At 34.7% G+C, this 23,011-nt stretch overlaps 1 protein-coding gene and 1 pseudogene across 13 annotated transcripts in view; one reads left to right on the forward strand and one right to left on the reverse strand.

Annotated features, from left to right (window-relative positions):
• The window catches only part of JMJD1C (jumonji domain containing 1C), a gene marked incomplete at its 5' end in the record, with an annotated part of 199,030 nt that overhangs the window by 60,822 nt on the left and 115,197 nt on the right, over positions 1-23,011 (forward strand). For 11 of the 12 annotated variants that reach the window (XM_081157778.1, XM_081157779.1, XM_081157770.1 and 8 more), the window contains one exon: positions 5,412-5,576. Coding sequence is in view for 6 of the 12 variants with exons in the window: in XM_081157765.1 (XP_081013891.1) it covers positions 5,412-5,576 (165 nt within the window). Of the gene's footprint in view, positions 1-317; positions 366-5,411; positions 5,577-23,011 lie in introns of all 12 variants that reach the window. The other variant, XM_081157773.1, reaches the window with a different exon arrangement.
• Positions 6,131-8,002, reverse strand: LOC308567224 (eukaryotic translation initiation factor 4B pseudogene; annotated as a pseudogene). Its single transcript has one exon. The product of its transcript is annotated as a eukaryotic translation initiation factor 4B pseudogene (transcript).

The raw sequence follows: 23,011 nt of genomic DNA on the forward strand, positions 1-23,011 counted from the left end.
TTTTTATACTCTTAGATATAGACTGACATAAATGGATTGTCAAGAGCCTTTTAAACTCAAATTATGTTTCTTTGATATATAATAATCTAAAAAAAAAATGTTCTCCATTTCCAGAATCAGTGCATTTTAGAAATTGTTTTCCTTTCTTATGATGTTTCACAGATTACATTAGAGATGCATGCCTAATTTGGGTCTGTGATTATTTAGGCTCATTAGACAAAAACTAATTTTAAAAGTGTCTGGGTATTCTCTTACTGTCTTCTTTTCTCATTTCAATCTCATTTACTTTATAACTATGTTTCTTCTACCTTTTCCAGTTTTCTACTCAATTCTCCTTGGTGGAGAAGATGGATGCAAAAGAGGAGGTGTGAGTAGTTCTTTATTCTCTCTGCATCTGTTAACATTACGTCATCTTTCCCATGCAATATTCTTATTTCTTCTTAGTTCATCCTCTTACATTTATGCAGCCAATGGGCTTGTTTGGTTTTCTATTCTTAGAAGGTTTCTGATATTAATTTGTAAATATTCTTAATTACGTTTTTCCTTCTTCCATATGTCTTTTTAAAATCTGACATTAGACAACTATATAGCCATATTGTTTCTCACTCATCACCTTTATTTATTCAGTTTTCTCACATTTATTAAGTTCCTAAAGTATATCAGGTCCTGAGAAATAAAATATTGATAAGACATTACTCTTACTGTTAGAGTCATGCTTTCATAGGGAATATCTCCTCCCATTTCTTACTGGAATTATTGACATCTAAATAATTAAAAATTAACTTTTGCTTTCTTGGTCTCCTTTCCACTATCCAAATCCAAATCCAAATCCAAATCCCATCCAAATACTATTGAATAGTATTTCCTTCTGGAGCTATATGTGATATTATAAAAGTAGGCTCAGGTTTGAATTCTTGCTCTGCCAAATGTTAACTGTGTTCAGTAAATCAGTCTTTCTGGGTCTTGCGTTCTCAGCTATCAAAAGTACCTAATATCTACTTTATAGGGTTGCACTGACAATTTAGATGTTAAAAATGAATTGAGAGAATGTATATACATGTATTCTATAAACTTCTTAAATTTCAAAAGTTGTATAATGGTATTATTTTTATAAGGATTGCTATCTAAATATTTATTGCAATTCTTTTGAAATAAGATTTACATTTCCCTGGGATCAAGAACTGTATCATATTGATCTCTGTCCATTGCAACTTGTAAATAGCAATGACTTATACTTTTGGGTTGAATTTCCTAAAAAATGGATTTAAAACAAGTCTTAACATGGTTGACATTCTTTTTCACTGCTATATGCTGCATCTTTGTCACTTTAAAATTTAACGTTAAGAAAACATTCTCCATATGGCCAATTTCTATTCTATTTTTATAAATATTATTGCTTCTGATTATACTCCTTCCCAAATTATCATGTTAACACCCTTGGGTTCCTGGATTTCTGGATGCCTTCTATCTCTACTACTCAGTTGTCCTCCTCCTTTATCTGTTTTTGAAAGATAAATTGTACAGCCCTAGCTGGTTTGGCTCAGTAGTTAGAGTGTCCGCTTGAGGACTAAAGGGTCTTGGTCAAGGGCACATACCCTGGTTGCAGGCTCGATCCAGGGCTCTGGTTGGGGCACATGCAAGAGGCATCCAATCTATGTGTCTTTCACATCCATATTTTTCTCTTTCTCCCTCAACTCCTTGCACACTTTGAAAAGCAATGGAAAAAATATCCTCGGGCGAGGATTAAAAACATATATATTAGTTCATATGTTCTCACTCTCCCCCAGCCCACTTCTCATTTTAGAATGAGATTGACCAATTTCTCTGATGGTCCTTTTTAAAATTAAATTTGTTGTTTTTCTGAATAATTGCATTTTATGTGTCCTTTCGCTTTATAACATTTTAATACAATGCAATCTTCGCCATGGTGACAAATTTCTAGCTGAACATTTTCTTGTATATGAAATGCATCATACTTTTAGGTCAAGGGGGAATAAAATGAAGCCAACATGTGTCAGTTACTTTATTGAGTCCTTTTCTTATATTATCGTGTTTAATTCTTACAACAACCCTCTGAAGTATTAATTACCTCTATTTTACTAATTTGAAAATTGAGGCTCAGGGAAACTTTATCATTCATGGTCTCAGTATTCCAGCTCTAGAGAATATGCTCTTTGTACTGTAGTATATGACCTGGAAGATAATGGTGCAGACTTTTGAATACCATTTTACCATTCTATAATATCACCTTGGAATCACTTATATATAACTTTCTCATCTGAATTTAAGACCTTCAGTGTCTTGGATGGTAAATAATAATTCTCCACACTCTTTATTCGTTGTTGGTCTTACTAAATTGATACTTGTTTAGAATGTATTTTGTAGCATATTTGTGAAGTTTCTAAAAGTATATGTAGTTTGGATAAGTAATGTGCATTTGAAAGTGTAGGACAACTTACATTAGCCTGAGGCAGTCTGTTGGGTTTCCTGGTGACAATATTTCCAGCTCTGTGACACTCACCTTTTTTTTTAAGAGTTAAAGCCAGGGCTCTGGAGTTTGGTGTCCTCCTCCTTTTCTTTCGATATTGCTTTAGGTTTCAAACATTATTTTATCCCTACTTTAGTCATTGCAATCAAAATTTATCTTCTACTTCTATTATGAGAGCTGAATGAGCATGATATGTTTCAGGAACAGGAAGAAAATCATGGTACTGATCTGTAGAGTAAGGGACTAGGGATTGTAGCAGGATCAGAAGAGCGCAGACAACAGATCTTTCGGGCCTTGTCAACCAGCGTAAGTTCAGACTTAACCTAGTCCCATGGGAAGCTAATAGAAAGCTTGAAAGTAAGGGGAATAGTTCGATATCCTTTTTGAGGTTTTAATATTTTATTCTACAATAAATGGAAGACTCTAAAATGTACCCATTAAATTGCTAAAATATAAATTGAATAAAAGAAGTCTAATTTATAGTGGACTCACTGTGTGATTATAGGCAGGTACAGAGATTTTTTCCACTTTACAGTTAAGGCTCTTAAAAGCTATTTTACACTTTGGAGTAACATGACGGATCTTGAAACCTTGGAGTTAATCACATTCATTTCTTCATCCTGATGGGAATAGGTCATTAAGATATTCCTAAAACTTTTTTTTTCCAGATGAGTTTTATACATACAGTCACAATTTTATTTATTTTTTCTTCATAAGATTATGTTGAATATAGGATGAGCAAAGTATTTGAAAATTCTTGGTGTATTGTAAATTTAATGTACCTGTATTCCGCATTTATAAAGTTTCCACTGAATATAAAACGCAATGGGATATTTATCAGTAAATAGTGAATTAGTCATTACCTATAATCAATAGGTAAATAATAATTTCCAACTACAGTTGACTCTTGAATGACATGGGTTTGAACTGTTCAGGTCATTTCATACATGGGTGTTTTTTTTCCCCAATAAATACTGTAAACATATTCTTTCATGATTTACTTTAATAACATTTCCTTTTCTCTAGCTTATGTTAGTATAAGAATACAGTATAGAATGCATACAACAGTTTTGCAAAATATGTGTTAAATCGACTATTTATGTTACTGGTGAGGCTTCTGGTCAGCAGTAGGTCTTTGCATTTGGAAGACTTTATATTGAATGTTGGGCAGTGTCTATAAACCTTGGCTTTTTAGTTTCATGACTGGAATATTTTGTCAACAAGACAGTATTATAATTGTTCATGAAGGCAAAGCAAAGATAGTCCTCAGTTTACCTGAACATTGTCTCTGCTTCAGTTTTCTGGAGTTTCCAAAAGCCCATTTATACTACAACTCAATATAATTAAATATGAGAATCTTATAAAATTTTAAAATTTTGAAGGGAGAAATTTGTATAGTTTGAAACGTTTGCATAACACCAGATAGACCTCATCTCAACCTCTAAGGATGCATTTTTAGAAGAAGCCAACAGTCTTATTCCTTGACTTGGGCTCTTGCTTCTGACTTTGTATGGATAACTAGAAACATATTAACTCCTTGAACGGTGTATTCCTGTCTTTACCAGTTCTAATAGGTAAGCACATCTAACTAGCTTTCTAACGGGCAGCAGCACAAGACCTTAAAATCAAATGTATCTTTTACTAGTTTGTCTACATGTTTAAAAGTCCATGATAGCAGGAGTCAGAAGATACTTAATATTTATTAAGCACTTTTCATACATGTGCAGCGCTGTACTGGACACTACCCTCAGTGAATCTGCATCCATAATTTAGAGACATTCTCATTATATTTGAAGAATATAGGGTAATATTTGATCATATTATAATATAAACTGTGTGACAAATAACTGCTTATAGGAGTTCAAAGCTAAGTTTGCATTAAAGTGGGAGTTATATACATCCTGAAGAACTTGAGAGAAGCCAGAAGAACAAACAAAATTTAAATAAATGGAAACTAAAACACTTCATGTATAATGTAGCAAAAGATGGGTTGAAGAAAAAGATAAAACAAAACTATCTTCAATGTAACTCATAATGTAGTCAAGAAGACAGTTCTATAAGAAGATAATTTTAGAGAATGAATGAAAAGGGATGAAAGTAGGGGCCAAGAAGGGATAGAATGACTGAATGAGTTATAAAAGTGTCAGCTTTGGTTTTCCAAATATAACATCCTTGTCTTATTCCTAGTGTAGAGGAAAAGCTTTCAGTCTTTCACCATTGGGTATGATGTTAGTTTTGGGTTTTTCAATATGATCTTTATTATGTTGAGGTAGTTTCCTTCTATTCCTAGTTTGAGGTGTTTTTTTAAAATCATGAAAGAGTGTTGTTTGTCAAATGTTTTTTTCTGTACCAATTAAGATGATCATGTTTTTGTTTTTCATTCTGTTAATGTGGTGTATTGCATTGATTGATTTTTCATGCTTTGAACTATCCTTGCATTGCTGCCTATCTTTGAATTAGTTTTGTTAGAATAAAGCCAAGCTCGTTTGTTTACATATATTGCCTATGACTGCTTTCATACTACAAAGTCAGAAGTAAGTAGTTGTGACAGAGACCATATGGTTTGCAAAGCCTAAAATATTTATTATTTGGACCTTTATAGAAAACGTTTTCCAACCTCTGCTTCTAGAATCATCTGTATCTACATAATGCTTTAGTATGTCTTTAATAGATATTGTTCAGTCTGTACTGACTAACATTGTGTAAATCGCTTTTCTTAATAAACTTATGATTTATATTGTTACATAATAAGTAGGGGTTATAATGTGGTAACCGATAGTTTGCTTAAATAATGATTTTAAGAGATGTTAATTTGAATAATGAATTTGTTAATGTCTTTTCTCATTCAACTTTATGGCTTATACATATTTTAAAATGTCATACTCTGTATTGCTTAAGGAGTTTTATGTTTTCTTTTTCATAGGTATATGTGGAATTTGATGATCTTGAATGGGATAAACGAGAGTGGGTTAGAGTTTATGAAGATTTTTCAGCCTTTTTGGTGGAATACCACTTAATCTGGGCCAGAAGGAACGACCCTAGCCAGACTCAGGGATCAAAGAGCAAACAGATTCAGTGGCCTGCATTGGTAAGATCTCTTTCTGTTTTATTAAGCATTTCAGTTTGTTTTAAAAGAACAAGAACTGAATGTAAGTTTAGATTTATCTTGCTGATTATAGATTAATATTCTTGAAGAGGTTCTGACATATCTGACAGAAATGTCAAAATAACTGCTTTCATTTTGTTAAAACAATTTTATGTGTCTTTGTTTTTTCTAACCTTTTCAAGGATGGAGAATTTATTCAGATAATATTTGAGAATTCATATATACCACATTAGGACAGTAATAATTAAAGGTAGAAATCTTACACTTTTCTTCATACCTGCTCTACTGTCCAGCCATCACTGTCATTGCCATTTTGCTAAATGGAGGTTCATAGACTAATCACATAGGCAACTGCGTGTGTCATAAAAATGAACAACTTTTTTGTTAAAAGATGTTTCTTTCTCTCTGGCTATATTTGCAATTCTCCAGTTAGTTCAGTACTTTAAAGGCTACAGCTGCATGCAAAAGAACTTCATTTTATGTTTCTGTGTATGTGTTTTTTAAAGTTAAGAAAGGTCTCCAGGAGATGGTGAATTTTATTTTGTCTGGTCAGTTTCATTTGCACTTGAATGATCCAGGGTGGAGAGAGACTCGGAGAAAGCACAGGATGTAGAGGTCTGTTCAGTGTAATCTCCCTCGTTTCCATCTTCACCATTAATGGAGAGAGGGGCATACTTGCTTGCAGAACTGAAGGAAGCTGGATTTACTTCAGGTTTCGTTTACTCAGGTTCAGAATGGGAGTCTTGATCCTTTTTGCATCTTTGCTGTCTGACTCCCTCCATTGATCTTTGTTTCTTCCATCTCTTGGACCATGACTGGAGTTCCCACTTTTACCTTTTGGGACACTCACCCCATCCACTTTATTTTCATCTGCTATCCTTGCTGGTCCTTCCTCAGATGGTTGAGCTGGAGCTCTCCCCCCCCCCCCCCCCCCATTTGTAGCCGTTTGCTGCTCTGTGTCTGAACTCTGAGATGGAGCAGGAGGGTTAGTCTTTGCTTCAGCCAAGCATTCTCCTTTGGTGGAGGAGTTGGCATTACCTTTAAGGGCTACTCTGGTTTGGGAGACTTAGAAGTTGGAGAGTGGCAGTCTTCCTCCTTATTGGGTGTTTCTTTTTCTAGAGACTTCTCACACTCTCTCCTTTACACATGTCTGAGGTCCCAGTCTGTGATGACTCACTTCCTGACCTTAACTTTTTCCTCTCCTGTTCCTGAGTCTATTCACTTCACCATCTTGGATGTCTCTCTCAAGGTCAGCATTCCAGTTTTAACTCATTCAGCTAACGCTGCAATTTCTCCTCTTTTTCTGTAGCCAATCCTCTACTCATTATCTAGCAGCTGTGTCAACAGGCTTTGCCCCTCCAAAGATAGAGGCTGCTCGACTGGACTGGAAGGTGCTAGCAGAGGAATCATCTTCTTTAGGAGTGCTCCAAGGCTTTAGATTCAGTTTGGGTCTTTGGGTGGGGGGACCCCTGTCATAACACCTGTAATCATTCCAAGAATAACCATCATGTTTGTCATGGGTCTTCATAGAGGTCCCCGCCTCCTCTTTAGTCATCTCTATGGTACCCACTACTAAATGCTCTTCTTCCACTGCCTATCCTGGAATTATAGCCTCTATCATAGTCTTTGCTGCCTCTTTCATCATAGCGATCCTGGCCCCCTGTATCGATGCATATCCTGGCTTGGGCTGTAATGATAACTGTGCCAGTACCCATCACAGTATTGGTGTGAATCATAATGATCTTGATACTTGTCTCCAAAGCTGTCATCTCCTCTTCTAGATGGGTAGTTATCATAGCTGTCTGTAGCAGAACGGGCCCCCAGTGAGTATGTATTTTGTCAGAATCTGGATTTCTATCTCATCCAAAAGAACCATCATCCCTGTCTTTATCCTGTGCTTGATCAGCAATGTCGACTTAAATTCTCCTGTTACCTAGAGATTCTTCATTTAGGCTCAGGGGATTGAACAAGGAATCCAGGCCCTCATGCTCAGTGTAACCAAAACTTTTCAACCTCTCTGGATTACGGGATTCACTTGGAAAACAGACTGCACTTGTATTTAATCCCCTAAAGAACTCCTTAATGGAATCTTCTGTCACATCATAGGGCAGGTGCCCTAGAAAAGCAGTGTAGGGTGGCAGTTTGGGAAGACAGTTTCTGTCAATATTGGGTTCCTGAGCAACCTGTGGAGCAGTGGGGAGAATAGAACAGTCGGAGGTGCCCTATACACAGCATCATTACTGTGCCAAGTGGTTGAAACATCTCCTTCCAGGTTGTCTATTTCATGAACCCAGCTGACTGGTTTGGGGACATAGGTGCTTCCTCCACCAGTCCCTCCATCCTCAGCCAGAAAGTCTGTTAGGGACTTAGTCTTCCCCATCTTATTCTTTCTTTGCTGAGGCCGTCATGTTGAAAGAGGGAGAGAGAACACAAATGCTTTATGTGTTTTTTTGTTAGTATTCTTTCAGCCTATTTAGTCCACTAATAGTTTATTCTGTTCATTAGGGGAAACATAAATTGGATTAAAGGATACTAAAAGTTGACTGGTTTGTGTGGAACAACTTTGCTGAGTGGGACTTTGTAGGTGGATGATAGGATAATACTTTTTATAAAGCATTTGATAGCATATAATTTTCCTTGGATTGTAGATAATAGCAGATATTTAATGTGAAATTACATGTTCAGATAACAGGTAGAATTACTTCATATCAGGAAATGTTCCATTTAAGAAAATGTGGTAGATTACAATAAATTCTCAGTTAGTTTGAAGAGTTTTATAAAAGAAACATGCTAACTAAACAAGATCATTAATTGTATAAGGAAAAGAGCCACATCTGTTTAACCATTGTTATCCTTGTTTTCTGGCATTGGTTAGCTTATAATAGGTATGCAGTGTATGTATGAATAAAATAGTTTTCTTACATGAGTATCAAAGAAATATTTTAAAAGCCATTGAAACTTATTTCAGGTATTTGGTATAAATACTGTCAGGGTACTTTCAGATTTTTTAAACATAAATTAATTATTTAGAAGGATAGTTTTAGTTGCTAATAATTATAGTGCTTATACATTTTCTTTTTTAGTTAACGTTTTAAAAGTATGAGGAGATAAATGTTTAAAAAGGAAAGATGGAAGGAGAGAGGAGATGAAGTGAATTGAATTAATGGCAATTTTTAAAAATATGGTTTTTTATTGAGTTTTTAGAGAGAGAGGAAGGGAGGGGGGTAGAGAGATAGAAACATCTATGAGAGAGAAACATCATCAGTCGGCTACCTCCTGCATGCCCCCTACTGGGGACGAGCCTGCAAACCAGGCATGTGCCCTGACCAAAAATCAAACCGTGACCTCTTGTTTCCTGGGTTGATGCTCAACCACTGAGCCACACTGGCCAGGGTAATGGCATTTTTAAAAGAAAAATATAATATTGAAAGGTGAAAGATGCTATCTATAAGCTATGGTTTTGATAGGATACTTTGAATACTCTAGCAAAATGAAGATAATTTTGTCCATGGTAGATTTAAAAAATTTGTTGAGTATGTTGACTAAGTTAATAATGTAGTTTTTGAAACCATGACTAGCATGCTTTTTGATTTTATAAACCTTAACTAAAAAATTGGTTAAAAATGCCATTAATTCAATTCACTTCATCTCCTCTCTCCTTCCGTCTTTCCTTTTTAAACGTTTATCTCCTCATACTTTTAAAACGTGAACTAAAAAAGAAAATGTATAAGCACTATAATTATTAGCAACTAAAACTATCCTTCTAAATAATTAATTTATGTTTAAAAAATCTGAAAGTACCCTGACATTATTTATACCAAATACCTGAAATAAGTTTCAATGGCTTTTAAAATATTTCTTTGATATTAATGTAAGAAAATTATTTTATTCTTATGACATTTATGTGAATTTTGCATGAAGAGTCTCAAAAGCAGGAAGCAGTAACAGCAGTACTAAAAAGTATGCCTCAGTATCATACTTAATGAATAAACATAACTTTAAAAACCTTTGCCCTTTCTTAAAATCAAGGTCAGTTTCTAATGTATATTCATAAATTACTTAGTATTTTGGAGAAAATTTCTGTAGGATATAGTTTAATAATTTTTTAAATAATTTTAGAAATTTGTGTTGAAAATCTTTTAACCTCACAAAACTACTTAATCATTAAACCTCTTTTTAAATTTCAAATTAGTTTTTCTTAATGCACACAGAAAATATACACAATGTAAAAAATTTGGAAAATGATATAAAGTAGAACATCATAATCATTCTACTTTCACCACCAACTAGCCATCTTACATCTTTGATATATGTTTTTATAAAATATTTCTCTGCTTTCTTTTTTTTCTACCACAGCTTTTTTTAAAATGTTTTTATTGGTTTTTAGAGAAAGAGAGAGGGATAGAGAGATAGAAACATCTGTGAGAGAGATACATCATCCATCCACTGCCTCCTGCATATGCCCCTTACTGGGGATCGAACCTGAAACCTGGGCATGTGCCCTGCCTGGGAATCGAACCCCGTGACCTCTTGGTTCCTGGGTTGACACTCTGGTGCTGATCAGGCACCACCACAATTTTTTTTTTTTTTTAAATATGTCTTTATTGATTTTAGAGAGAGGAAGGGAGAGAGAAACATCAGTGATGAGAGAATCATGGATCAGCTGCCTTCTGCACACCCCCTACTGGGGATCAAGCCTGCAACCCGGACATGTGCCCTGACTGGGTATCAAACTGTGATCTCCTGCATCATAGGTGGATGCTCAACCACTGAGCCACACCAGCTGGACACCACCACAGATTTTTAAAAATTTTAATTACCCTAAAAATATTCTTGACATAAAACTTTTCGTTTTAATCATTTTTAAGTATAAAGTTCAGTAGCATTAAATACATTTACATTGTTGTACAACCATCTATCTATAGAACTTATTCCATCTTGCAAAACGGAAACTCTGTACTCATATTCCCTCTCTTCAGCCCCTGGCAACCACCATTTTACTTTGTCTCTATGATTTTCACTACTTTAAGTATCTCATGTAAGTGGAATCATACAGTATTTATCTTTTTGTGACAGGCTTATTTCACTTAGCACAATGTCTGCAAGGTTCATCCATGTTGTAGCCTGTGTCAGAATTTCCTTTATAAGGTTGAATAATATTCCATTGTGGGTATATGCCACATTGTATTTATCCATTTGTCTACTGATGGGCACTTGTGTTGTTTCCAACTCTTGGCTATTCTGGATAATACTGCGTGCATATGGGTGTACATACATGTCTTTTAGATTATGCTTTCAATTCTTTTGGGTATAATCCCAGAAGGGGATTGCTGGGTCATATGGTAATTCTGTTTTTAATTTTTTTGAGAAATTTCCATACATTTTCCCACAGCAATTCTGTTCTACATTCGCAGCAGCACCTGATATTTTTAATTTTTTTATGATAACCATCCTAATGGGAGTGAGGTGGTATGTCCTCATGGTTTTGATTTGCATTTCCCTAATGATTGGTTGTGTTGAATATCTTTCTTGTGCTTATTGGCCATTTGTATATCTTCTTTGGAGAAATGTGTATTCAAACTTTTTGCCCATTTTTGAATCGGGTTGTTTGTTTTTATGTTATTGAGTTTTAGGGGTTCTCTATATGTTAATCCCTTATAAGATGTAACCTGCAAACATTTTTTTCCTATCTGTGGGTTGCTTTTTTTTACTCTGTTGATAGTATCTTTTGATGCACAAATATTTAAAATTTTCATGAAGTTCCATTTGTCTGTTTTTTCTTTTGTTACTTGTGCCTTTGGTGTCATATCCTAGAAATCATTTCCAAATTCAATGTTATGAATCTTTCTGAGAGTTTTGTTTTCGATCTTACATGTATGCCTTTGATCCGTTTTGAGTTAATTTTTGTTTATAGTTTTAGGTAAGGGTCCAACTTCCTTTGTTTGCTTGTGGATATCCAGTTTTCCCAGCACCATTTGTTGAAGAAAAGACTGTCTCTTGTCCTTTCTCCATTGAATGGCTTGGCACCGTTGACAAAAACTATTTGAACATATATACAAGAATTTATTTCTGAGCTATTTCCTTAGTCTATATGTGTGTCTTGATTCCAGTACCACACTGTTTTGATTACTGTAGCTTTATAGTAAGTTTTGAATCCCAAAGTATGAGCCCTCCAGCTTGGTTCTTTTTCAAGATTGTTTTTGCTATTTTGTGTCCCATATGAGTTTTAGGATTTTGCTATTTCTGCAAGAAATGTTGGGATTTTGATAGGATTTACATTGAATCTGTAGATTGCTTTGGGTAATATTAACATGCTAATAAATATTAAACTTTCTAATCCATAAATGCAGGATGTGTTTCCATTTATTTATGTCATTAACCTTTAAAAGACAGCATTTAAATTCGGCCAGCATTTAAATTCGACCCGCTCCTTGCCAGGAACTAAAGTTCCCTTTCGTTAGATAAAGGTTAAATTTTTTTAGCAGTGTTTTGTAATTTTCAGTATATAAGTCTTTCACCTCTTTAGTTAATTCCTAAGTAATTTATTCCTTTTGATGCTATTCTAAATTGAATCGTTCTGTTAATTTTATTTTTAAATTGTTTGTTTTTAGAGTATGAAAATACAACTGGCTTATGTGTTCATTTTATATCCTTCTACTTAGTTAACATCATACTCAATTGTGAAAGATTGGTAGCTTTTCTACTAAGATTGGGAACAAGACAAGATGACATTCTATTCAAGATAGTACTGGAATTTCTAGCTAGAGCATTTAGATAAGAAAAAGAAAACAAGGCATTTAAATTGGAAAGGAGAAGTAAAATGATTTGTTTGTAGATAATATCTTATATATAGAAAACCTTAAAGATTATTGACACACACAAATATATATGAAAACTAATTAATGAAGCAAAGCAACATGATACAAATATCTGTTTTGTTTTTAATCCTCTCCCGAGGATATTTTTTCCAGTGCTTTTCAGAGAGGGGGTGGGGGAGAGAAACATTGATCTGAGAGAGACACATTGATTTGTTGCCTACCTCATGCTCCCTGAGTGGGGCCAGGAATCGAGCCTGCAACCCAGGTACGTCCCCTTGGCCGGAATCAAACCCGTGATCCTTCATTCTGCAGGCTGACGCTCTCACCACTGAGCCAAACTGGCTAGCACTCTGTTTTCTTTTATTCATAGTTTTAGGTAAGAGTGCATTAAAAATGTAGGTCCTGCTTTTTTTTTTACTTAATTTTTTACACTATACATTTCTCCTCATGGGTAGTAAGTAACAGTTTTAAATGGCTGCATAATATTTGATCATATAGTCCATTTCCGTAATAATTTGGTATTGTAGTTGTTTCTAATTTGTGTGTGATTATAAATAACTGTGATAAATCTTTGTCTGCAATTTTAATGAATAATTCTAAAATTTAGAATCATAGAATTACTGGTCAGAGGGTATGAACTTGAAAACAACAAAAATCTAAAAATCTCCTGATACTCCACAAATTATTTAAACATTGTACTTACTGCCTTTGTCCCCATTCAGTGTATGAGTTTTTTCATCTCACCTGGACCCTAATACCCAAGCTCCTCCTGCCCCTTCATCTGCAAGCATTGATTACTTGTTTTCATATCATCTTGTTTCAAAACCCAAACAAATACATGCAAAAGGAGGATTTTTACAACTTAAGGAGGGCAGAATTGAATTGAATATTATACCAATTTTATATCTGCTAATTTGATATTTAAAAATACTGTTTCATTGTTTTAATTTGCATTTCTTTAATGTGATAAATATTTTTCATATTAGTAACTTGTATTTGTGAATTGTCTGTTTTCAGTTAGAGTTTTGTGTTTTTGTAATATTTATAAATGAGCATTCTTTATATTACAGCTATTATAAAAACCTTACGTCATATTTGTTTTATGGTTTGCTTAGTTAATTTTATGCAAGCAAGTCCTTTTGAATTGTACGTTTATATTTAAAGAAAATCTGTATAATGGGATATATCCCTTAATTCAGACAATCATGTTGTGTCTTCCTCCCTTCCTGATTTCGTTCGTTCTTTGTTTCAAGAGGTGGTAAAAATTAATAGAACAGATAATTGAAATAAGAATGCTTGAAAATCTTTAGAAAACAATCACTTTCAGTATATAAGACTTTGCGAACTATTCCTTTATATATAGTACACAGCTGAGGTTCTATTATTTTCCTATCTATTCATTAAAATGAGGCTTGTTTAAGGATATCTACAAGCAGAAGTTATGAAATCCAGAATTTTTAAATTCATATATAGCAAAAAAAAAAAATCTACAAATTTGAGAAATATTAGGTGTCAATAGAATGAAATACCGTGAAAACTAATACCCTTTGCTTTTCTACAAATTTAATGTTTTTAACTCTGTACACATTATACTTGCTTTCATGTTCTTTTGTATTAAGCATATGTTTATATTTATTATCCTCTTTCTAGTTGTTTCACCCTCTTGTGGTACCTGTTAAATATTACATATTGGTTCTATTATATTATCTTGTTTACCTATTGTGAGAAATCAGTAGAAACTGACAGTATACCTGCTGGTTCTTGAAATCATGACATCTCATTAACCTATTCTAAAATTTATTTTTAAAATTTAAAGATAAATAAAACTTTAACAAAATAAGGGATAGTATAATGCAGAGGTTACTTCTCCAGCATTATCTCTTCATTTTTCTTCCCAGGATATCAATAGCAAAACATGTATTGGAGCACCACATAGGTAACATGCTCAAGTGGTGTCTGTTTTTTGTTTGTTTGGTCCTGTGATCAGGGTACCACCTGAGGATATTCTGATGATGGAGGCCTAGGTAACTTACATTTTTATGTAAGTTACTTAATATATTGTTAAATTTTAGTTATTTTTAAAATAAAGTAAAATATTCATGAAATCACATTTATTTGCACCAGGGAAAGAAAGTGTTGGCACTCATAGTTGAAATCAACGAATCACCTACCTAACTGGGTTAGGGCCCTGGCTCCATCTCCTTTAGGAAAACCTTCTGTGGGGAGTGGGGCTTTGACCCTAACCCAGCTGGGCTGTAACACTGCTGTATTTTCTAATGGGCAGAGTTTTCTACTGCTTTTCTGCTGGCCCATCTTCCAGATCACCCCAACCAGAATTAATCTCACCATCCTGTGCTCCTGTAGAACTTTGTTTGTATAGTACCTCTGTTTTAACAGCTAGCACATTCTGCTTTGTATTCTTATTTGTATGTCTGTCTTTCCCTCCTAGATTGTAAGTTCTTTGAGGACAGGAATCATGTCTTAGTCATTTTTGTGTAATTCCTAGGAGTCTAGCACAGTGCCTTATCCATCTTAGTGATTAATTGCTTATTTTAAAGTAATGAATTTACCCCAGCTAGTGAAAAAGAACCCTACTGGGCATTTTAGCAAGTTTCCTGGCTATTACAACTTCATGCTAAGATCAAAGGATAGGAAAGCATAAACAGCCAGTTGTAAAAGTATGTAAGTAACCAATTTTAAACATTGCAAATAGTCAAAACAAAATGCTTATAATAGATGCCTTCATTCTAATCAGATACAAATGTGATTCCTTAAATTGTCATAAGGAAAAACGTAAAATTACCCAAATGGGTTGTTTTAAAGATGTAGAAGGAAAGAATTTACATGTTCATTGTCAACTATATATGCTAATCTGCAATAATTTATCTGAATTTCTGTAGTGAGTTTTAGGAAGCTCAGCCTTGTCCTCCTTCTCAGTGTAACTTTTCCTTCATAGAAAGGAAGGAAATTCTGGTTTGACCAGGAATTGTGATCAGACCATAAACATGTAAACCTTTATCAGTATGTTTCTTTTAGATTTTTTTGTCTAGTGAAAGTAGAATTCACTGCTCTTTGGGACAAAATTGCCTTTATGTCTGGCTGTTATATTGCCATACATTATGACCTCAACCAGAATTTATTAAAATGTGAAGACATGCCACATTCCAACTATGAATTGAACTTTGAAATAAAGGGTTGTTACACAATTATTATTGAGTTTCCAGAATTAGAATTATTAGTTTTTGTACTTTTGTAATTAATGAAATGGTAGTAAAGACAATATAGTGCCAGAATTATTACTATTTCTCTGCAAGGTAAAGCACTTTAATGAGGTGAAATTATATATAGAAAATATTAAAATTTTCAGATGATAAAATCTAATACTGGGGAAGATTGTACTGAAGGAGTACTCATTCATTTCTTTTGAGTCATAAAAAATGACGATTTGGGGGAAAGTATTCTTTTGTAAAAACTATAAAGAAATTCATACACTTTGATTCATTAATTCTACTTTTAGGAAATTATCTTTACAAAATTCTTAAAAAGTAAAAATTATATTCAGTTCCGTTACGGACAGGCTTAAGTCACAATTGACCTTTATTTGGTTATTTCTGGATTCCAAGTCAGTTTGGAACAAAGTATTCTCCCTGTCTGAGTTCATAAGCTTGTTATAAGTCTGGCTTCCATTGTGTACTATTACATAGTAAGGCCCACCTCTCTCCTGTAAGGAGGGCATAAGGTGTATTTAGAGTAGTTTGTTCTTGCTAATTATACTATAGGGCATGTCTTATTTGACCAGTCATGAGGGCAGGGGCAGTCATAATGCATCAATGTAAATTTTTTTTTTTTTTTTTATCAATGTAAATTATAAGTGCCCTAGACAAAATTCTATAGGTTTGGAGGTCCATAAGATTCCCATAGGTGTGCACCCTGAGCCTTAGCAGCTGCGATGGAGTGTCATTGTTCCATGGCTACTTTGGCCTCCATGTGTATTAAAATAGTCAAGAGGCCCTTTTGGGTCAGAGTACAACTCATTTTCTAGTACTAGTTCCTAGCATTATCTAGTATTATTTGTTGAATTCTGCCTGACCCGTATCTCTAAAGCCTCATTATCTTCATAGGCTAGTTCCTATCCCTTGCTTTTCTCCTGAAAGAGAACTTCCTCTGATTTGCTTATTCTAGTTAATAAGTCTTTTTCTTCTGAATGTTGCTCCCCATTAAAAGTGAATTTAGTTTGTCCCACAATACCTAGATCAGCACCAATCTCCCCTAAATCCTTTTTCTATTTTGTCTGCCAGTGTTGTTTAATTCACCATGCCTGTTATTACCATTATATACCAATGGCATACGTTGTGTACTAATGAAGTACAGTTAGGATACATCTTTTGTATTCCCAAATTAAGATTAATTCTAGATGAGTCATAGTCACACCTAGATGCAATTTAAAATGTGACATAAAGCCTCCTATAGCCTTCCTTGTCTCAGGATGGCAGTGTTTTTTAGGGAGTTTTGGACCAACCATGTGAGACCTGCTTTAATCCCAGAAGAAACCCCTGTTTTTTCTTATTCTATTTAATAGCTTTCTAGCCACAAAAACAAGAGTGACGTGTATTTGTGCATGGCACATTATGGCATGTTGGGCATGCCGTTTCTGTTTTTTCTCCCTTATAAATAGGGACCCTTTAAAGCCTTTGACCATCAAGTTACTTAGTGGTCAATCTACCAAGAGTTGTATAGCACATAGTCCAATAGCCCAATAGGTTAAGTGCCTGGATCGCAAGTGGTGTCCTTTATAGTAATGTAGTTTGAAAAATAAGTGCAGTATCAAAGGATATACTGCATTTTAGAGTCCCATTCACAGGGCTATAGTACAAAGAATTTGTCCAGCTTCTTTTTTATATTGTTTGAAATTGACTTGTGTGGTTTAGAGCATTCTCATTGGTTCTCATTTAGCATGTCCAATCAATATTTCCCTTAAGGTGGGTTTATATGTTTAATGTTTTACAATACTAAGTAGGAGAAACCCAGTCAATCATAATAAATATCTTCATAATACATTCAGGTGGAGGAGATGCTATTACTTTATATAAAATCTGTTCAAATACTCGTTTTCATCTAAATTTATTACCTTAATTCCATCAACCCTTGCATTCCTATTAGTCCCTCAGTCTAACTGTAGCCTCCAACAATAAATTTATTTCCTTAGTGCATGGGACTCCCATGGCAAGGAGTACCAGAAAACATCTTTTTTCTACCCTATTTTACCCACCTATATGCATATGATCTTTGCACCCTAGCTAGTGCTTACTTAGCCCAGGCACCCAGCCTTCTCATCAGGCAATATATATATATATATAATTTCTTTTTAATTCTCATCTGAGGATATATGTTTATTTGATTTTAGAGAGGAAGGAAGGGGGAGAGAGAGAAAGATGTTAGAGAGAAACATTGATTGGCAGCCTCCTGTACCCACCCCGGGATCGAAGCCACAACCTAGATATGTGCCCTGACTGGGAATTGAACCTACAACCTTTTGTTTGTAAGGGATGATGTTCCAACCAACAGTCACCCAGCCAAGGCCAGGCCATATCTTGATTAGATTGTGAAAACATCAGCTCAGGCAATTTGTGGTTAGGTTTCTCCCAGTCATCTTTGCTTTCTGGTCTTAAGGTTTCCCTAAACTAGAATGAATAAAGCATATTTTTTAGGGCCCTTTGATGTTGGAATCCCAACTGGGCCTTGCGTCCAACCTCTGAGAGTGCTGCAATAAGACCTTTGTTTTGATGCCATTAATGTTTGCCTCATTCATCCCATTTCTTAATAACCATTTAAAGATTTGTACCCAGCCAGGGCAAGTGTCTTGGCTCTTCTCTTTCTTTTTTCCCATTCTTTTACAAACCTTTATGTTATTTCAGCTTAACTTTTCCCTATAAAAGCAGATCTACAGCTGGGTCTGGCCCAAAACCAAGCTTGGTCCAGCATCAGGATCTGCCCCAACACTCTCCCTTACTTTCTCTTCAGTTATTATAAATAACAATAATCAAGAGATTGTATGGTTAGCTTCTTTTGAAAATTGTGCATTTCTTTATGTATCCAGTGAGTCAACTCCTAGGAGTTGGGTTTGAGGTTTCTAAGTACCATTGGTAACTTTCACCTATAGTAACTGATCACAGTAAGCTGCAGTTCCATACCATGGGTGGCCCTATGGAGAGTGTTGATTGTATTTTTTTTTCTGTGTAGAAATTGCCATAACTACCCCGTGTTGTAATTTGAGGATTATTTTTCATCAGGGGTTGGAGGCAGTCCTGCTTTGGTATTGAGTTATACTAACTAGGTCTACAAATGCTTCCTTATGTAGGAAGCTTCTCTTTCACTACATATATCTATATACTTTTTTCTTTTAATTTATAAATGGTTGCAAATAAGTTAACTGCATTAGCATTATATATGCATTGCATGATAATTTCTTGAATTCAATAAATGTTCTTTAACATTTACTATGTGCTAATAAGCATTGTGCAACTACTGTGGATATAACAATATGGTCCTTGCTGTCTGACACACAATTATTTAGTTTTGAAAAGTCCTATGAAAAATAACCAGATCTCTTTTGATACTGTTTTAAAGCATATTTATATGTATTTGGAAAAAAAGTTTTAAGTTTTTATTATTTTATTACATGTGATAAATAATATGAGTAACGTGACCTTATTAAATTTTTGAAGGCTTACCAAGTTCCAGCCATTTTTCTGTGTTTTACATCATCCCTTTGAGATAGATACTTTCATTATCCCTATTTTCCAGATGAGTGAGCTGAGTGAAATACAGTATAGTTAAGTAACTTACTGAGGACAGAAGCAACTGTGTACTGAAAAGTTTAAATAACTGTTAATTATATAAGATTACAAGTGATAATTTTCTCTCATTCTCTTCCATGTATTTTCCATAGGTATCCCTAGTTAACAGATTGTTACATCTTCTTTTAGACTTTCCTGCCTACTTGTCTTCCTTCCTTGGTAAATGTATAATTTCCCCAAAATTTTGTTTTCAAACTAAATAGACAACTTATGCATGTACTTTTTTGTGAGTTAAATGTGATTTTAATGTCTTATAAAGTTGAAGTAAATGTATGGACCATGATGCCTATTCAAACCATTGTAGTATCTTCTAAATTAGATAAACTCAAAGGCGATTTTGCTACTCTTGGGGCTCCCCTAGGGATTCTAAGGAATGTAGAATGATTTCCAAGGTCTTTTCTATTCATCAGGGAGAGTTTGGAGGTAAAGCGATGTCAAAGTAATTTACTTTCATAGTGAAGAAAGGAGGTCTAACTTTTTCTAGTCAAGAAATAACATTTAGAAATATTTTTAGCATTTTAAATTTCTCTATTTCCCACTTTTTTGTGAGTAATGCCAGGAAATCTCTGACATATGTTATGTGCAGACAACGTTTTATTGTTTTGTAATCGATGAAGTGTAGTGGTCAGTAACATATTTGTAGTTGCGATATGTATGCGTTTGGATGAAATATTTTGCAGTCCTTCTGTTACTATGATGCAGCACTGCTATGTACTATTAAATAAATTCTGTAACCCTATTACTGTTATAATTTTAAGTATAACATAAATGATACTTAACCTTAATTTTTCCTTTCCTCATTGGAGTACAGAGTCCTTATTTAAATATAGTGTATTTAAAGAACATATGAGATTTTTGGAGCACCGGATGAATTGTATTTTAGAAAAATAGTGATGCATGTAGCCTGCCATTTCAGCTAAATTATTGTTTTATTGGGCTTAAAATCAGCTAGACTTGAAACATCATCATTGTATAGTCCAAATAAAGCTGAGGCTGTGTGCCTCCTATCTTGGCACCCATTTCATTATTATGTATTATCTAAAATAAATGCACGTGAGCATACATTATCCTTTTTGAATAAGTAACTAGAAGAAGACATCACAGAACACAGAATGAAACTGCAAAATCTTTGTATATCTTTTTCCCCAGCCAAGAGCTACTATCACACAGCTGTTTCTCAAAAAACATTTTTGGCCTACTTCTCAACCTTTGACCTCTCTTCCCTCTTCTACAAAATTGCATGAATTTAAATCTTCCAAGAGTAAATCTTACACTTTCTTATGTAAATCAGTTTAGGCTCAGTTTCAAGGTTTTGTAAATGGTATGAGGGCATTAGGGGTCCTTATGGTGATGGGACAGTTCTTTATCATGGTTGTGGTGGTAGTTACATGAATCTACACGTATGATAAAATTGAATAGATTGCACACATACACACATGTACGCAAATATAAGTGCATGTAAAACTGGTGAAATGGGTTTTGTAATTTGTACCAATATCAATTTCCTGGTTTTGACATTGTCCTATAGTTTCACAAGATGTTACTGTTAGGGAAAACTAGGTTACTCCCCCCACCCCCTCAATTTCCTGTTCATCTATAAGTATTTAAAAATAAAAAGGATGCCCGGCCGGGTGTGGCTCAGCGATTGAGCGTCGACCTAGGATCCAGGCGATCGGGGTTCAATTCCCGGTCAGGGCACATGCCCGGGTTGCGGGCTCAATCAATGACTCTCTCATCATTGATGTTTCTATCTCTCTCTCTCTCCCTCTCCTTTCCTCTCTCTGAAATCAATAAAGATATATTAAAAAAATAAATAAAATAAAAAAATAAAAAAAATAAAAACGAAAACATGGGTCAACACTTGTGAGAGAAATTAGAGAAAACTTGCTATTTATTAAAGTATCTAGCATATTTTTAAAAATTTATCTTTATTGTTGAAAGTATTACAGATGTCCTCTTTTTCCCCCCGTTGACCCCTCTTCCCCTCACCTGTCCAGGCCTCCACCACACTATTGTCTGTGCCCATGGGTTATGAATATATGTATATAAGGTCTTTGATTAATCTTTTCCCACCCACCCACCCCCACCTTCCCCTCTGAGTTTCGTCAGTCTGTTCCATGCTTCTTTTTCTCTGGATCTATTTTGTTCATCAGCGTATTTTGTTAATACTTTAGATTCCACATATGAGTGAGATCATGTGATATTTGCCTTTCTTTGACTGGCTTATTTCGTTTAGCATAATACTCTCCAGGTCCATCCATGCTGTCTCAAAGTGCAAGTGATCCTTCTGTTGTACAGCTGCATAGTATTCCATGGTGTAAATGTCCCACAGCTTTTTTATCTACTCATCTACTGATGGGCACTTGGGCTGTTTCCAGATCTTAGCTATTGTAAATTACCCTGCTGTGAACATAGGGGTGCTTATATTCTTTCTGATTGGTGTTTTGAGTTTCTTAGGATATATTCCTAGAAGTGGGATCACTGGGTCTAATAGCAGTTCCATATTTAATTTTTTGAGGAAACTCCATACTTTCCATAGTGACTGCTCCACTCTACATTCCACCAGCAGTGTACTCCTATTCCCTTTTCTCCACATCCTCACCAGCACTTGTTGCTTGTTAATTTGTTGATGGCAGCCATTCTGGCAGGTGTGAAGTGATACCTCATTGTCATTTTAATTTGCATCTCTCTGATGATTAGTGACGTTGAGCATTTCTTCCTATGCCTCTTGGCCATCTGTATGTCCTCTTTGGCGAAGTGTCTTTTTAGGTCTTTTGTCCATTTTTTAATTGGACTGTTTGTCTTCCTTTTGATGAATTGTATGAGTTCTTTATATATTTTGGAAATTAACCCCTTATCACGTTATCATTGGAGAATATGTTCTCCCATACAGTGGGCTCCCTTTTCATTTTGGTGATGATTTCTTTTGCTGTGCAGCAGCTTTTTATTTTGATGTAGTCCCATTTTTTTATTGCTTACCCATTTAAAAAAAAAAAAAATCCTGTTTTCTGCACATTTCTAAACTTCTCTTTTTATTTCTTTAAACATATAGTATTCATAATTACTCTGTTGTAATCTGCATCTTTTTAATTCTCATTTCTAAATATTGTCCTGTTTGCTGTCTCTGTTAGTTGTCAATCATGTTACCTTGTTTTCTTGTGTTTAATTACTTTTTACTCTTACACACACACCTTTTCCAGGCTGAGATGGTTCAGGGAGTTTTGTGAGAATATTTTGAGGCCTGGAATGAAGGTAGATTTCTCCAGCTAGGATTTGCTATTGAGTTTGTCATATATCTGGGATGTTACCGTCATGATGGTCTTAGTGGTATCTTAGACTACTTTAAATTCAAAGCTTGGAAGTTTTTGTATCACTAAGGTGATGTGAACGAATCCATATGAGGGCTGGTTTTTGTTAGAACTCTCAAGACATTTTTAAAAAGCTACATTTGCTCCATACATACCCACCTCTGGCTTTCTTTGGAGACACACAGAAGTAAAAAGAGAGGGGTATTTTTCCTTTTATCTCAATGTGTGGTTGGTTAGCCCTTTGTGGTTTCAGGGTTTTGAGGAGTGTCTCTCTTGATAGTCTACTGACTTTGAGCAGACTCTTTTGTGTTCTGTTATTGTTTCCCCCAAATCTCTATGAACTTCAAATTTTCCCTCATTCGGCAAGTGCTGTCAAGGTAAGAGTTCTTATGTAGTTCCTTTTTTGAAAATATGATTTAGAAGTGAAATTAATA

The sequence above is a fragment of the Miniopterus schreibersii genome (assembly GCF_964146895.1).
Source record: "Miniopterus schreibersii genome assembly, chromosome: 14".
NCBI lineage: Eukaryota > Metazoa > Chordata > Mammalia > Chiroptera > Miniopteridae > Miniopterus > Miniopterus schreibersii.